The sequence below is a fragment of the Penicillium rubens genome (assembly GCF_028828025.1).
Source record: "Penicillium rubens strain IBT 27055 chromosome Unknown utg000003l_segment0_segment0, whole genome shotgun sequence".
In the NCBI taxonomy this organism is placed as follows: domain Eukaryota; kingdom Fungi; phylum Ascomycota; class Eurotiomycetes; order Eurotiales; family Aspergillaceae; genus Penicillium; species Penicillium rubens.
In genome coordinates this window covers 5,156,695-5,174,084 of record NW_026890601.1, presented here as the reverse complement: position 1 = coordinate 5,174,084, position 17,390 = coordinate 5,156,695, and the positions used below count along the sequence as shown (strand labels likewise).

At 49.6% G+C, this 17,390-nt stretch overlaps 6 protein-coding genes across 6 annotated transcripts; 1 reads left to right on the top strand and 5 right to left on the bottom strand.

Annotated features, from left to right (window-relative positions):
* Positions 1-89: 89 nt before the first annotated feature.
* On the bottom strand, positions 90-2,627 carry N7525_008186 (uncharacterized protein; the record flags this gene model as incomplete). The annotated part of the gene is made up of 6 exons (XM_061214324.1): positions 90-648; positions 741-988; positions 1,050-1,481; positions 1,548-1,846; positions 1,899-2,428; positions 2,476-2,627. 6 exons carry the CDS (start codon positions 2,625-2,627, stop codon positions 90-92), a joined length of 2,220 nt encoding a protein of 739 aa, XP_061068755.1.
* Positions 2,628-3,237: 610 nt separating this feature from the next.
* On the bottom strand, positions 3,238-5,362 carry N7525_008185 (LCCL domain-containing protein; the record flags this gene model as incomplete). The annotated part of the gene is made up of 2 exons (XM_002568619.1): positions 3,238-4,846; positions 4,902-5,362. The coding sequence occupies 2 exons, from the start codon at positions 5,360-5,362 to the stop codon at positions 3,238-3,240; spliced, it is 2,070 nt and encodes a 689-aa protein (XP_002568665.1).
* Positions 5,363-6,689: 1,327 nt separating this feature from the next.
* Positions 6,690-7,370, bottom strand: N7525_008184 (uncharacterized protein; the record flags this gene model as incomplete). Its single annotated transcript, XM_061214323.1, has 2 exons — positions 6,690-6,880; positions 7,280-7,370. The coding sequence occupies 2 exons, from the start codon at positions 7,368-7,370 to the stop codon at positions 6,690-6,692; spliced, it is 282 nt and encodes a 93-aa protein (XP_061068754.1).
* Positions 7,371-7,389: 19 nt separating this feature from the next.
* N7525_008183 (uncharacterized protein) lies at positions 7,390-7,611 on the bottom strand (the record flags this gene model as incomplete). Its single annotated transcript, XM_061214322.1, has 1 exon — positions 7,390-7,611. One exon carries the CDS (start codon positions 7,609-7,611, stop codon positions 7,390-7,392), a length of 222 nt encoding a protein of 73 aa, XP_061068753.1.
* A 671-nt stretch (positions 7,612-8,282) lies between these two features.
* On the bottom strand, positions 8,283-8,577 carry N7525_008182 (uncharacterized protein; the record flags this gene model as incomplete). Its single annotated transcript, XM_061214321.1, has 2 exons — positions 8,283-8,433; positions 8,480-8,577. The coding sequence occupies 2 exons, from the start codon at positions 8,575-8,577 to the stop codon at positions 8,283-8,285; spliced, it is 249 nt and encodes an 82-aa protein (XP_061068752.1).
* Positions 8,578-14,950: 6,373 nt separating this feature from the next.
* Positions 14,951-15,913, top strand: N7525_008181 (IMPACT family protein; the record flags this gene model as incomplete). The annotated part of the gene is made up of 1 exon (XM_002568615.1): positions 14,951-15,913. One exon carries the CDS (start codon positions 14,951-14,953, stop codon positions 15,911-15,913), a length of 963 nt encoding a protein of 320 aa, XP_002568661.1.
* Positions 15,914-17,390: the final 1,477 nt, after the last annotated feature.

Sequence of the window (17,390 nt, the reverse complement as noted above, 5' to 3'; positions counted from 1 at the left end):
TCATATCAGCTCGGTATTTTCGAAGAATTAAACAAACTAATAGTGAACATGATAGTTATACATAGCCTAAGATAACCACCCTAGTCTCTTTACGGCCATCCGGGATTGAATTGCGACAAATCCTCCTCCAAAAGCCCCATCATATACTGATTCCCCCAGAACCAATTCCCCAATTGCGCAGCAGTCCCCGAATCCTGTCCCTGCGCTTGATATGAATCGACTGGCGCGGGGAAACCACCCGCGTTCTGCTGTGGCAATTCCGCCGAACTAACATCCATACCAGGATTATCTGGGAAATACCCCTGCGAGTTCCCCATCTGGGAATTACTGTTCGGGTGATTCATAGGGTTCGTAGGTGCCAATCCGAGCGCACTGAGATAAACATCGAATTCTTGACCGACTTCGATGAGATTCTGGTTTTGGTCTGCGGCTGTCTGGGTCCGCGTGTTGGCTTCGAAGTAGAGGCGGGCGACGGTGCCGAGAACAGAGGACAGGTTGTACAGTCGCTCGATGGACTGGGAGAAGGTGCTTAGTGGCTGGAGGGAGGCGACGAACTCTTCCAGTCGGGCGAGGTCGTCGGCGTTGGAGGTTGTTATTATGTTGCAGAATATTACGATGAAGGGGATGAAGGGGGACATGAGGATGGCCCTGTAATTCGAATATGAGAATTTGCTGGTTCAGGTTGTGCGACAATTGTGTGATAAATGGAGCTGTCGGTGGGATCGTTTCAGACTGCTTACCAGTGCATGTAGGATATTTTCATGAGATAGTCTGTCTCGTTGAGTGCAGCGATGCACTGTCGGTGGATTTCCAGGGCCTCCCGTGCTGTCTCAATGCATTCGGGTATGAAGGTGGCGACGCGGCCTGAGTCAGTTGATGCTGGAATCGCTCGGTAGATCAAGGTCATGATGGCCAGCCGATTCACCTTGTCAGTTGTGAGGTACATGAGGTCCATCTCGGATACTTTAGGATTGGACGACATGAATTTCTACATGTTTCAGTTAGTAATTCATTTACTCGATCACGTCCCAAGAAACGGTGGAGGTTACCTCAAACGGCTCCATGACCTTCGACTGCATCTCAGCGGCTAGTCTATGAGCGTGTGTGACTCGTCCGCTTTCTGGTTTCTGTAGTGCCTCTGGGCTATACAAATATCGGTAAATATCAGTTTGGATAATTGCTGATCTAGTCCAGCACACGCAGACGGGCCCCCATGGCTCGGGGACACCTATGCTCTCATCGGGCGCTGGCAGGCTGATGTCGTAGTTATGGATGGACGGGGCACGTCCTAAACGCAGGGACATCATGCTTAAAACGGTGTAGACGGACCAGAATAGAAGCTGCTTTTGACGCTGGACTGGTACGGGGTCGTGTTCCATTGAGGTGAAGCGATGATACCCCAGTGTCTGGCACAGATTCATGGCCGTTGATGCTAGCGTCCAGGCAACTGATGGTTTAGAGATTTCGAGTGCATGCATAGCCTGTATTTGTAAGTAAGGATTCGGGGTATATCCGACAAAAGAACAAGAGTGAAATGGGGGACTAACTCCCAATATTAACGCCATGATAGATTCATAGGTTGCAGGCATCAAGATATTCAAATTGGCAAGAGCTGTCTCCAGGTTGTTGCGACACATCTGAATGTAGTTCTGACGCTCTTCTCGGGTAGTGGTGTCCTTCTCCTCGGTGTCATATTCGTAGAGAACGCTGTACAGACAAAAGTTGGTCACAACAAATGCCGTGTCGGAGTAATCTTCTAGGCAGAAGTAGACTTCTCGGCATTTTTCGGTGAAATATTGCACACTCATGAAGGGGACATAGCCACCAAAGCAGGCCGGTGGTTTTTCTAGTCGAGTAAGAATTGGAAGCTGGATACATCTCTTTGTGACCAACCATACCTTGAACCTTTCTCAACACGTCTAGAACCACTGGCAGAGGCGGCATGTCTAAATCACGAATGTCGCGTCTCACACCTAGCCTCGCATTCTTCATGGGGAGCTGGCCCCCTTGAAAGTCCGCTTCTCGCCGCTGGCTCTGAATCCCCACAAGCTGCTTCAGCGACGCGAGAGCCGCGTTGATCTTCGGGCTTGACAAAACCTGTGGCGAACTTTTGGATACAGCAGATTCTAGGAACGCGCTCGCGTAGGCCCCATGGGCAGTCAGAGACGAGCTGCCCTCAAAGGCGGAGTTGGAATCATGCTGCTCGATAGTAGGATTAGCTAGATACCAAGGGCCTTTGGGCTTTTCAGGGTTCCCTGGAGTGGATGACAGCTGCGAAGGGGTTGACTTCTGAGGCGAAGGGGCGAAATGAGATTCGCGCGGATTTGGCGCTGCGAAACCTTGTAGTTGAGATGTGTTTTTGGCTAGCTGTTGAAGAGTACCTTCAATGCTTGTTAGGCGTTCCTCAATCAAATCGATCTTTTTCTCGCTGTGGTCGTGTCAATATTGTCCTATGACAGGTGAAGATTATCATACTATTGATTTGAGATTAAGACCCGCCGCCGGGGTTCTGGTGGCTTCTGGCCTTCGCCGGTAGATCGACATGCAATGCTGGAGCTGCGACAGTTGGAACATGGCGTGCGCTTATCACATCGGATCTGTGACGACATGAGATGGAGGCACGACATTGTGCGACTCGGAGTTGCAGCTGCATACCTTTCGGAGGCGACATTGATCACACTGTATGCATAATCAATACTTGATTGGTCAAGCCGTATCTTTATCCCATTGTATTCTTTTTCTAAGCTTGCAACTTGTTTAGGGGCCAACACCTACCGCACGTCGGACTAGCGCGCTTGGCGCCTCGCGTCGCCCATGATCGGATCCCTCGGGTTCCATGATTTCAAGGTACTGTGTATAGTGTAATAGTAATTGCCAAAATCAGGTACGAAAGGACCGAATTGTGAACTCGAGTTTGGTTGGCTGCCTTGGCTCGTGTCGGTACGATCACGTGGTATGGATATGAATTTTCCGTTAAGGACAGGGAGACATCGATATCAACGGGGATATATTGAATTTTGAATGTATATGAGCCGTATATGAGTAATCATAATATGTGATATCTTCATTCAACATGAGCAGTCATGAACTAGAGTGATCGAGCAAAGGCCTTGCTTGTTCTACTACTCCAGTGGGCACAGCGCGTCCAGCACACATGAACCGAAACTTTACAATCTATCTTGCCAGATTTGGATATAAACGGGAAAACACACTCTCCAATGCGAAGGGATCGCATATCTATTTATTGGGAGGCGCAGGGGGCCACCACGCGCCATCGCTCAGCCAGACTCCTGTCGGGCTGTAAATGCCAGCCTCGGACCCTCTCAAAAATGCAAATCGGAAAAATAGGTCTTCAGGCTTATCGCCCGGATCACTATGAGCCAAAACAGCAGATTTGGGGTCGACTTCGTGGTTCAAATCACGCTTGACCAGACGAGGATTTGTCTGTAGCTCCAGGCCATCATGGCCATGGCGGTGCCAGGTGAATTCCCCGCGCTCGTCTTCATCGAGATAACCGCGCCAGCGCTCCACATCGTTGAGAAGAACCGAGATGCCGTCCACTGCTAGATCCGACATACGCTCGCGTTCCCACAGAGAGAATGTGATGTTGCCATTGCCGCGGTAAGTGTCGTCCGATCCTTCTGGCAGGGAAATATTCACAGATGCGGTCGTGATATTGGGATAGGTAGCACCCCACCAGCCATGAATTCCATCTCCAAGCGGGGCTTGCTCTCCTAGAGCTGCCGGAGTCTCGATGATCGAGGCAAAGCCCCACCGCGCAACTCCATTTACGAAAAGACCCAGCAGCAGACCTTGGTAGATGAGTGAAGGCCGAGTGGGAAAGGCAGTGCCCGGCATCAGGAGAATGGCGAGGATGTAATGGTGAATTCGAAGGCGAAGACCAGGTAGCGGAAGCAGAATCAGGATAATGATCCCCATGGTACCGTATATCTTCAAATACCGTGGGAGCAGACCTCCCTGGCGAATTTGCCACGCCTGGCTCAGGATAATCGAAATCACAATTGGAATGACAAGAGCCAATGCCAATTTTGCCCCGGGTTGTTTCTGGATGTCCATCGGGGTTAGACGCTGCAAGGGAATCAACCGCGCAAAGGTATAGTTGTTCAGGGCTCCAATGAAAAGCGGGGGTAGGAAAAGGAACAACTTTGAAAGCTGGTAGATAGGCGAGGAGATCGGTTGCAAAAGCGGCGCTGCACAGAACTTGTAAAGTACATAGACGACAAACGACGCTGGCAGCAGCCGTGACAGGAGACTGGAGACAAGGTCGGCCAGGAATGGATACGAGGGCGGATCGCCAACAAGTCCCGTATGGCAGAACACCATGAAGAATGTACTGAAAAACAGCACAGGCGGTGATGTACAGAAGAGCCACAGGATACCAACGGCAGCAGCAGTGATTCCAAGAAGCGTCCAGCGCGGATCTGATGGGCAGCTAGTTTGGGGCGAGGATAGCTGGAGAAAGCTGAAAGCCTTCGGGAAGGTCGACGGGAACCCGGCAGAGAGAATACCGTGCTGCTTTACCGATGGAAAAGAGTGCGCTGCACCCTCAAACTTGACAACACCGCAGCCGCCATCGTTCGAAATTGCACCGACATGGATCGCCGCCTGGCAAACAAAGCTATCCGCACGGTAAATTGCGGCGTCGGAGGAATCTGACTTAGGCCCTCCGATTACTAGGCCCTGGTAGTTGTATGTATGGTTTCCCACAACGTAAGGCTCCAGTAATTTGGCATCACGGCAATTCGCAGGACACCTGAAGGGAATTGTCGAAGAAGAAAATGGGCGGCAGTCGTTTCCGTTAATACCACATCCATTGCCGAACTCCCTAAAGCAATCGCATTAGCACGGTATACCTATATCGGTGCTATTTGGGCACATACCAGAAGTTCGTTAAACATGACAGCGTCTGAGGCTGACCGTACCCTTCGATATAACCAGAAGAACGCGAGTGCAATAAAACCAAGAACCAAGGCAAGAACCAAGACGTGTAGAGCAGCAATAAGAGTACAGTCTTAAATTTGCGCTTGGGAAAAAGACGGTCAAGGTATTGGACTGGAAGCTCCTGGACTCGCGGAAACAGCGGCTTCAACAGGAGCATATGCGGCGGATCGGGACCCTTGACCCAATTGGCCGTGGCGCGACCAACTTTTCGGAGCGGTAGCGGCACCCATCCCCAGCGGAACGATTTGGATGATTCCCGCAACCAGACAGGAAGAGTACCTGTCTCGACGTCGGGCGGTGGCAGGTCTTCGGAAGCTTCGGGATCGTCGAGACGTTCGTTATCTTCAAGCAGTGGGGGAACATATAGCCTGGCGGCCTCCTGTCGGCCCTCTCCAAGCATGGCGAAGCGGTGGCCAGAAGAGAGAGGGTTGTGTAGTTGGAGAAGCTAAATGAACGAATGAACGATGGAGTTTGAGGTATGACGGTGCTCGGTGGTGCTCGGTGGCTGATGGGCGCTAGCGTTGTGATGGGCAGTGGAGATCTCCGTTGATAGGTATGCGAAGCGGAAGATCACCAGGGACGCGGCTCTTGAAACGAATAGAACGAGTTAACCTTGTTAGAGCTAAAAGATGGAATAGATAGGCGCGATATAAATACAAAAAGCGACAGGTATGAGAAGAAAGACAGACGAGATTAGAGATGAGATCTGGGGAAGAGACGAAGGCGGATCCGTCAGGCAGCCAAGGCAGCCAGGCACCCAATCAGAGCGACACGTGTGATTGGTGTCCACAGGGTGGCAACTCCGCCGACAATCTATCTTGGATGATCTTCAAGCCGGAGAAATTTACAGAGATTGCACTAATGCAGGTAAATCCTTCGGATGTGATCTGAGCTTTTTGAACTATATCATTCCATCGCTGCTATTTGTCCCACGCTGTGTGACAATGAGGCCAGGGATGACAGCCCTGATACCGAATGGCGACGGAAACGACATGATTGGTGGAGTTCCAAGGGGCTTTCCGAGATATTCAAGACCCCGGTTCTGTCTGAAACGGAACACCCGTGCAAATGGCTATATGACGGCCATTCCCTAGACTCTGTCTTCTTGCATGGGCATACTGCCAAGAGAGACATGCTTTTGGAAAGTCGCTCGGGGCTGTACTGAGAACCCAACCAACCGACCTCAATATCGGATGTTATTGGCCGTATCTCAGTTATCGACACGCATGACAGTCTTTTTTGGGACCATCGTGACAAGGCGGCCTTTTACGCCACTAGTGTCATGCCAAGGGATTTCTTCAACGGAATCCAGGTTCTACGTCCAAGCCATTGTGGCTTGATACCTGTCATTTTCGCCACACCGGCTAAAATATGAAGGCGTGACAAAGATATGGAAACGTGAAATAAGAGGCCTTTATATCGTACTTAAGAGTAACATTTGAAATGACATCTGAAACAGCTCGTTTGGGTTCGAATAGCTTCTTCTTTATTATAATTGTATGGATATATGTTGTCTCGGGATCAACGTGGACACATGGGCCCTCCATATCCCCAAGAATTTTTTTCGGTATATTATCAGTATATTCTCATGCGCCGCTCATCTCACCAATAAGGGCATTAACATTGTGTACTGCGAACAGACGGGAGTCGGGGGATCAATCGGCGGTTCGGGCTGAATAGGAGTGAGCATTTGACCGGAGAGAAAGGGACCTAAGAGAAAACTGTCCCTAATTCAATCCTGGATTGGCGAGTTGCCTGTGTTTTTCGAAAGAAATCTTGAACTCGCCGATGAGGCGGTGGTGGTATGGGGTCAAGGTAGCGGCCCTAAGATTGATAGCCCATCGAATGCCATCGAAAAGTTGACCAATTCCAGTATTAAACTTGTCTAGGGTCTTCAGAATGAGTTGCTTGAGTCGGGCTACGCACCTATTAGAATAGTCAAGATATGTAGTATTCCTATATTGATACACACCAAGTCACATTTTCCGGTGGGTAGCTTTGTTACGCATGGGGTAAGGTATGGGCAACCCGGGTGGGAATGTCCCTCCCTCAGTTGATTGACATGTCACCTAGGACCCACTCAAAGCTTGGGGAGGACGACATGGAGTTTCGTTCTGATCTTTGGGTTGGACGGTCTTTGGCGAGGCCCCCTCAGCCTATCCTGATCCCGGGGACGCTTACCCCTATTGGTAGCGTAGACCAACTGGAGGATCTCAGCCATAGGTTTCCAAGGTTGGTCGAGTCAGCCGGGTAGATCGAGTTAAACTCCCTCGGGAACGTTGACCATGCTTGTGAGTCCTGACTTTGGACCTCGTACTATAGGTCTGCTTCGTCCCAGCTCGAGAGTCTGTCGTCATCTCGTCATCTAGGTCTAAGATGTTCTCTGCCTGGCTGGAAGCTTGCGCCATTGCAGCTTGAGGGATTTGACTAGCCTTTGAGAAGAAAATACGTCACCGCAACGTATGGAGTATGCAACCCCAGATGATGGTCGTCCTTCAAGTCCAAACTCGGTGCATATCCGTCTTCTATCCCATACGGCAGTGCGGGTGTCATAGGGCCAGCGCGGTCTTGCGGTACTGACCACGGACCCATTGTCAGCGCTTGTCGGTGTTGTAGTATGCTGGTCTTGAACTCGTCATTCATATGCATTATCGAAGACTGGAATGTGTAGGCATGCTCCGTGTGTCCCACTTGGAGGCTGATAAAACAAGATGAAGGTGCTTTCAAAGGCTTTAGTAGAGTTCCACATCTATTGCAGTTAGTACTGAGCAATGATGGGAGGAAGTAGAAACTCAGAGAGCGTAGACCAAGCAGTTTCACTCAATCATTGTGCATTGTACAAGGTCTGAGTGGGAATCCTGTACAAAAGATAGAACAGACGAATGACCTTTCCAGATCCTTGCTCCGTAAGATACAGGACTGGAGACTTCCAAGGTTGGCACCTAAGACCTGGGGAGTAATAACCCCAGGCTCAGGAGGGCAATCCACCTGGGCAAATGGCAGGTGCAGGGGAACCGTGTGAGTCGCTCCTTCCCAAACGGGCACCTTCCTCAACAGCCAGTCCCCTTCCCATGTATAAATACCCCCATTCCTCCTTTCTCCTCCTGAAAAATTTCTTCCTCTTTCATCTTCCCATCTCTTTCATCCTCCCATCTCTTTCATCCTCCCATCTCTTTCATCCTCCCATCTCTTTCATCCCCTATTTCATCAACCACCCTTCTTCCATCAAGTCTTCCATCATCAGCTTGGGTCTCATAACATCCTCCATTATCTATACATCCATGACAGACCATAACACCGACGTGTCGCAGGGATTCCATCTATAACCACTCGGCCCATGGTGTCGACCCCACAGGTAAGTAAGTCTGCTTTCCACTACCTGCCATAACTCTTGACTGACCAATAAATACTTGACTCACAGACCCAAGGGCCATGAACTTGAGTACCCCAACTTGCCATCTTTCATTCGTACTGTGAAATGTGAGTATCTCCTGGTCGCATGTTACCCTTCACTTACCCACTACCCCTATCAACCTTCCATCTTCCGTCGACCTTCACCACTTTCCATTGCGTGGAGCTGACTTTTCCAGATTTGTGGACCTTGCAAACTTCCATGATAACTTTCCAAGCTCGAGCTCCTCCATGGAGTCTCCTTCCATCTCTGCTTGTGACATGACCATGTCGTCCATCCAACCCTACATGTCCACACCTCTGGATACCCAAAACAAGTCTCAGACTGCCATGGCCCAGTCTGTTACTTTATCTTGCAATGCCACCTTCAACTTGAATACATTCATGATTGGTGAATGCCACTTGCATGTGATGTTCGATCCCCATCTATGAATCAACGTGCTAACGGTGGCTTCATGACTAGCCTACCCTAGACTACCACCGACCAATCTTCTGGCGCTTCATCTACGTAGTGCCTCACATATTGCCGACCTTCTGCCGCTATTTGACACTTATCGTAAGGCCCTGTTCCACTTCTCACTGAGCTTGAAAGAAGTTCCCAATCAGGAACGACCTTCAAAATATTCGACGTATGGCTCATGTGTCTCTTCAGGCTCTTGCTTTTCCATTTCAGCGTCATGCACTCACCCACGGCTAACTTTCTTTCGCACTGCCAACCACCTTACAACCACCTCAACCATCCATTCCAGTCAACCATCCAAGTCATCCAAGTCAACCACCCATCCAAGTCAACCACCCATCCAAGTCAACCGCCCATCCAAGTCAACCACCCAAGTCAACCACCCAAGTCAACCACCCAAGTCAACCACCCAGTCAACCACCCAGTCAACCATCCAAGTCAACCATCCAAGTCAACCATCCAAGTCAACCATCCAAGTCAACCATCCAAGTCAACCATCCAAGTCAACCATCCAAGTCAACCATCCAAGTCAACCATCCAAGTCAACCATCCAAGTCAACCATCCAAGTCAACCATCCAAGTCAACCATCCAAGTCAACCATCCAAGTCAACCATCCAAGTCAACCATCCAAGTCAACCATTCAGCCAAGTGAGTCGTCCAGCCAAGTCAATCATCCAGTCAAGTCAATCATCCAAGGCACTCATCCACTCAAGTCAACCATATAATCAACGATCCATTCAACCATCCACCTCGATGATCCACCCATATCGGGAGTGTGGGCAGTCAACCCACTTTAATCATTCACTCCTAGTCTGACCGTGGCGGGCTTCGGCTTCAGGACAATCGGCAGACTGGTCAATCAATCCACTTCCATCAACCACCTCGATAAACCACTCCGATCAACCACTCCGATCAACCACTTCCAGTCTGACCGTGGCGGGCCCTTCGGCTTCAGGACAATCGGCAGACTGGTCTGGTCAATACACTTCGGTCAACTAAATCATCCACCCCGATAAACCCCTTCCAGTCTGACCGTGGCGGGCTTCGGCTTCAGGACAATCGGCAGACTGGTCAATCAATCCACTTCCATCAACCACCTCGATAAACCACTCCGATCAACCACTCCGATCAACCACTTCCAGTCTGACCGTGGCGGGCCCTTCGGCTTCAGGACAATCGGCAGACTGGTCTGGTCAATACACTTCGGTCAACTAAATCATCCACCCCGATAAACCCCTTCCAGTCTGACCGTGGCGGGCTTCGGCTTCAGGACAATCGGCAGACTGGTCAATCAATCCACTTCCATCAACCACCTCGATAAACCACTCCGATCAACCACTCCGATCAACCACTTCCAGTCTGACCGTGGCGGGCTTCGGCTTCAGGACAATCGGCAGGCTGGTCTAATGAACCATCCACCCCGATAAACCAGCTCGATAAACCACTTCCAGTCTGACCGTGGCGGGCCTTTTAGCTTCAGGACAATCGGCAGGCTGGTCAAATAACTATCCACTACAACAAACCACCCCGATGTTGCAACCACTTCCAGTCTGACCGTGGCGGGCTTCGGCTTCAGGACAATCGGCAGACTAGTCAATCAATCCACCTCGATCACCCACCTCGATATCACCCACCCGGATCAACCACCTCGATAAACCCATTCCAGTCTGACCGTGGCGGGCTTCGGCTTCAGGACAATCGGCAGACTGGTCAATCAATCCACTTCGACCACCCACCTCGATCCCCTACCTCGATATCACCCACCTCGATAAACCCATTCCAGTCTGACCGTGGCGGGCTTCGGCTTCAGGACAATCGGCAGACTAGTCAACCAATCCACTTCCATCAACCACCTCGATAAACCACTTCGATAAACCACTTCGATAAACCACTTCCAGTCTGACCGTGGCGGGCTTCGGCTTCAGGACAATCGGCAGGCTAGTCTAGTGAACCATCCACCTCGATCAACTACATCAACCACCTCGATGAACCACATCCAGCCTGACCGTGGCGAGCTTCGGCTTCAGGACAATCGGCAGGTTGGTCAATCAAGCCACTTCGAGCAATCCCCCTCGAGCAACGCCCTCGACTTTCAATGTCCAACCAATCAGGTTCCGAGGGTCTCCTCCCTGTTGAGGACTCCATGGCCTTGCGACGTATCAAGCATCAATCCGAACCTAGCAAGCCACACACGCACACAGACATACAAATCCAACATCCAACACCTGTCACTTTTGTCCACATCACCAAACAATTTTGACTTGCCCACTTCTGCTGAGCGTTTATTCCCTATCGAATCATCGAGCTTGTCTGCCCAAGCCACTCATGATCGACAATCTTCGTTCTCATCACAGGGACAATCATTACATGCAAATATACTACATCACATTTGTCATTTTTCGGAGCGTGGTATGTCTCCAGAACATTTTCCTCCTCGCATATGAAATGATGAAACTAACATTTCTGGTTTTGATATAAGATACTCCCCACCACTAGACAGCCTCTCAAGAAAGAAAAGAGGACAAAAGGAGAAACTAACTCCCCGCAAGCTCGCTCGAACACACTCCAGGACAGCGACACAAAGCAAAGAAGAAGGCGCGTGTCCCAACATCACAGGCACACCCCTTAAAAGATATTTGAACGGTCCCTGCATCATTGAATGAAAATATCTCACCTTGACATACAAATCAACTTGCTATGATGCATCGTGCAATGGGCTCCCACGGGAGAGGGAGACTTATGATTACGCGGAGAACATGGGATGAGGAGGAATGGCTATTGCAATGTGCGGAGGATTTTTTAAAAGAATAAGGAATTTGGGAACAATTAATCAGCTTCAAATCTGGCAACCACACATCACTGGCATTGTGGGTATGCCATACGAACAAATGAAACCCAGCCAGCATACGTGGACAAAGCATGGACACGGCTTCATGGTCTCAGTCGATACTTGCCAGCTTTGCTGAGTCTTCAAATCTCAGCTCATTATCAACATCACCTTCGTGGAAATCATCAACATCCATGTGTCGGCACTTCCACGGTTTGAAAAGCCTTGTTTGTTTTTGTTTTTGCTCTTGTTTCTATGGGAGGAATTTTTCCAGCTTCATGTATCTAAACATATTGCCTGCGGTACTGCAGTGTCCAACGTCAAAATCAAGGACATCGTCATGTCAAGCCTTCTAGTACTTACCTATTCGTAAATTATAGGATGCTAGAGTCACCTGGGCATGATTTGGCTATTTTCGCTCTATGCAGAGTCTTCTAAGGGTTTCAAGTCACCTGTGCAGTTGCTGTGTTGCTCCTTCCCATATTGTTAGGTTTCTGACTCGACTCCAACTCCAAATGCCAAAGCATTCGTTCTCCCTTCCACCATTTTTCATCTCCAGTGCTCCATGTTGGCTCCCTCTCGTCTCGACGACACTGACTCCTCTTGTCTCACGTTAATCCACCAATCTTCACCTCGTCGACGTATGTCCTGTGACCTGCCAAAAGCATTACATCTGAGGTCGACTCTTTTTTCCCTCATTTTTACTCTTTTCAGAACTGGCGCCAAAGCCTTGCCGTACGCTCCGCACCACATGATGTCATCTTCCGCTATCCTCAGTCTTCACACGAACTCCGACACATACACTGGGCTTCTATACTAGCTCATCGGCTTCTTCCATATCGGGTAGACCTTCACATGTGAATTAAGGACCAGGGACACCTCCTTCAGCACACTTACGCAATTGCAGTAACATCTTGCAAGTCGTACCTAACCAAAGTCTCCTACCTCATGAACCATCCCTAGATCTCTTTTCTGGTTCCGATGAAGAGTCAGTCATTGACTTGAACCTCAGATTGGCCTGGACATGGCTTTCCCACGTCTTCCTATGGCGTGAAAAGGGGCGGACTCATGACATATGTTTCTTTCCAACACTCACGCCCGACACCACGTTTGCCCAACACCTAGTTCACGTCCAGCAATATGTGATTTGTCACCAAGCCCACCGGCATCGTTCGAATCGAGCAACGATGTTCAATCTTGTCACGGTGATATTTAGGTTGAAAGGCCTCCCAACCATAGAACATTCTTCCCCTTCCTAGGTTTCCTGCTACAGATGGTAGCATGTCCTGGTTGTGTCGTTCCAAAGGGTCTCTTTGGGTGATTCCTTTTGAACAATCATTCCCAAGTTCAGACCACTACTGGGTATCAAGTACGGTGGGACCTTGGTGGGTGGCTGACCCCATTGTGCCATCCAGCCACAACCCAACATTACCTTTTTTCCATCTCTTTTTTTTCTTCCTTTTTTTTTCCTTTTTTTTTCCTTTAAACGAACGCCATCGCTCTCAGCATCATCAGAGCCACCCATTCGAGAAACACTTACCTCCTTCCACACGGCTTGTGTCAGCTTTCTGCTATGTTGAAATTTTTGGCGCATCCACTTCGCCAAAAAGGGCAATAGGAAGTACCAAGGAGCCAGACCGGGCATAGTTTGGAATTATCCATGAATGGGACTGGTGCTTTGGTCCGCTGTCGCGTACCATTTCGGCGAGGAGCTTGTGTATCCCGGTGTTAGTCTAGGTATCCATGGCAATTCGTCCAAATCATGCTTGGGGATATGGTATGACCTAAATTTCGTGACTTTCGGAGGGTCATAGGCATTAGGCTATATGGGTATCCACCACTGACACCTCCCATTATACGATATATCTTAAGCTAACTCGTTTAACAGGCTGTTTCCACCGCTAGCGTAAGGAGCTGAAGAAGGGCTCCACCATTTACGGCATAGCATCAGATGGGTATGACTTTGTCTTCCTCAAAGTTGACAACGATTCCAAAGTGAGCCTGCTTGGCACATTACCCAAATATCTTGTTTTAACCACTACTAGTGGTCTGACTATAAGACCACCACCCGAGAAAATCAAAGCACCCGGGGCTTTGCGGTCGAGGTTGAGCTATAGGAAGAGGTGGTGGCCTATGGCACCGGCGTGGCAACCCGATCGCGGCCTCCGTCTATCTCAACTAATCTGTACCGGACGCAATGCACAACTATTGATGCCTCCAGCCGACATTCTAGCATCTCACTTCGCTATTCAACTTTGATAAGGCAGCCCCCGGGCCTAACCCACCCAGAATTCGTTGTCCTCACCCCGGATATGTTAACTGACATCTGTGCTCCCACTATTTGAGTACTTCCTTTCCAACAGTACCTCCGGTGTCTTGGGTGCTGTTCCTCCTTTCCATAAGTACCTCCGGTGTGTCCCTCGATCGTCGCCGACTGGTCGGTATAGAAAACAACCGGCTCATTCGCGCCCTCAACCAGGTGTCGGACCTTGCAGAGCCCATCTTATACAGCTTACCTCAAGCTCTGTTGCTCAGTAACTTTTCTCTATTGGCGTCAGAAGCCTGCTCAGGAACATGATGGGCTCCATGACGTTCGTCGGCGGGGATTTAGATAGACCCTTGTGCGTGTACACTCGTTTGACATGGTAGACCACGCCGAAACCTTTGCTGGGATGCGTCGATGTCGATGTGAGCTTGTCTTTGTGTGTCCCAGTGTACAAGTATGGTTTGGTTCTTGTCATCTCAGCTGAAATGAAGTAGGTGCTTCAAAGTTTAGATCTATGCCCATTATAAACGCCATAGTCAAAATTCTCAGTCGACATCAAAATAGGTACCTTCGTACCTGAATGCCTGAAAACAGTCAGTAGCCTGATAACTACAGACCGCCGAAATAACTAACTAGTTGTTACCTACATATGTAGATACACCGCCATGTATACCGCTTGCCCTTTAAACATACTGTCACAATAATAGTAGTCCCTTGTACAGCCGTAGTCTTTTCAGTGGTCTTCTCCGATAGTCTTTTCATATGTCTTTCCAGGGGCCTTTTTAGGGATCGTTCGGCAGTCTCTTTAGATACATACTTTTGACCTCTCTGCGCTGGATCACGTGGTTATACGCTAACTATATTAAGTTGTTCTGACCGGCAGAACCGGCAGAATTTCGAGGGCGGTATATCTCGGTACGAAGGGTTAGCTCAGATGTCCTACTGTAAACTGTGGGGTCCACCGTGGACTCTCACAAATGGTTAAACCCTCACTCCGCACGAGCTGCAAGCTCTCCAAGCACAATGCCTCTAATTCCCGAGAACCAAGACCTTGCCGAAGAAATTGAAGCCGTAAACGCCATCTACGATCCCGGCACAGTAACCGTGACCCGCACCACCCCCGCAGATGCGATAACCAGCAAGACACTTGACATCGGGAGTTCCGCGCACTCCAATAACAACATCCATACAACAGTGGCCACTCTCCAAATCCCAGAACAACAACACCTATCTTTTATCCTTGGATTCGAAGCCTCGTACCCAGACTCCCGACCCGCGGTACTGGGAACAGCATCGACCGCCGCACGCGGGGAAGGCAAGATCGCCATCGATGTATTAGAGGATATCATACAACGGACCTGGCAAGCCGGCGCCGTCTGTCTGTTCGATGTAATCAGCGAAGCCGTTGATGTATTCCCGGAATTGAGTATCGGCCAGGACGATGTCGGGGACTCGTCTACTCAAACACCAACTGTCGACGCATCAACCACCACAGAGGCCTTTGAAGCTCTGTCCCTGCGCGACGCCTTCGGCATCGATTCCCCGCCCGAATGGATCCTCTCGGACGTTGTCTCTGAGAAGAAATCGGTATTCGTGGGCCGTGTTGCCCGTGTTACTTCTCTAGCGCAGGCGCAGGCTTTTCTTGATCATCTTACGGCTACGGATCGGAAGGTTGCGGCCGCAACGCATAATATTAGTGCTTGGCGCATTCGGCAGAAGAAGGGGGATGGGGAGGGTGAGACTGTCGTTCAGGATTATGATGATGATGGGGAGACTGCTGCTGGGGGCCGGTTGTTGCATGTTATGCAGTTGATGGATGTGTGGAATGTTGTGGTTGTTGTTACGCGATGGTATGGGGGTATTCAACTTGGTCCGGCACGGTTCCGGCTCATTAATGATGTTGGTCGTGATGCTTTGGTTAAGGGTGGGTTTACTAAGGAGGAGGAGGTGGGTGTGGAGAAAGGGAAGAAGAAGGGCAAGAAATGAGGGACCGGTGATCTCCTGATCTCCTTGGTTATTCCAAGGTTCTGGATGCTTGGGATCTCTGGAACCTTCCAATCTTGGGGGATTTTGGTCCGTGCGAGGATAACATGAAACACCCGTGGACCCTTGTCTATATGACCAGGGTGCTTGATGCAACCTCGAGCAGGCATCAATCCCATTGGAAGTGCGGATACAACTTTCCTTCTTGGAAAGTGAGACTTGGTGTCTATCCAGCAAGTTGTGCCGTAGTGGGAAAATGGTGCAGGCCCATCATACGATACTATCCACAGGGTAATGTCGACAGGCAATGCCTGGACCTCATGCGAACACAAAGAGGAAGCCACAGCAACCTCATCGGGCAGATTGACAGCTCACATGCAGGGCTGCTGAATGTGCTTTGGCGCTCACGAACGACTTGGTCAATGTGACATGCATGTAGCACACTCTCTTCAGTACGCAACTTGCCAACCGCCGCAGGCGACAGAAATTCGTTGCTTTGTTAAAGGAATATTGAACATCTTGAATACATATGTACAAAGACTTGATGGTGCACGTTATGGGAATCCAAGGCTTGCCTCAACAAGCCCAGATGAGACACTTACCATCGGATGTAGTTTTCTACAAGCAGAACTCACTCTTCGTATAGGCCAACATGTTCTAGAGCTATCTTTACACAGGATATTTGGCCTGGTCTTTGCTGTATTACCTGCCAAGTTTATTCGCATGTTAAGTTAGGACTATTGATTTGTCTCATTTTACCTCCATTCTATAGAATATGAGATGTTCACTAGCCACCGACGTATGTAGAACGCTAAACCACGTGCGCTAGATGGCCGCCCTCATGCGAAGTGTTCAATGCAGGGTCTCATGTGCAGTACTAAGTACATGCCCACTGTAAGCGCTTAGATCGAAATCATGTACGGGCAAAGAGCGGAAAGTACGAGTCTACTCCGTAAGTGTGCAGGATTCACCCAGCCCTACAGCATATATTGTAGATCGATAATGTGACTGCGATACAACAGGGGTTTAATTACCATCAAGCACCAAGGAGCGACATTGGAAGCATGGCGTTCAGGGGGTTTACAATATACTAGGTGAATATATATAGTTGATATAGTTGACATACCAAGGCGAATTGAACCCACCAGATGCTACCGTGGTACTGCTATGACAAGACAACAGACAAGTCACAGCAACGCCAGATACGAACCTCGATCGAACCTGTCGGAATGCAATTCCTAGACCGCAAACTCAGGTCCCTATCGTCGTTCTAGGCTAGGCCAACCGAGTATTGCCGTCGGCTCGAAATTACAGGGAGATACTACCCCGGTGATTTTCATTTACAAGCTTTGGGATGTAGATATTTCTTTTAGGTAATAGGACAATGGGCTTTATTCTCCGTACCGAGTACTTAGTGGCTTCCATATAGTTTCTAGCGGAGTTGACATCCGCCAAGTACATTTGGTGGAGCTGTGTTGTA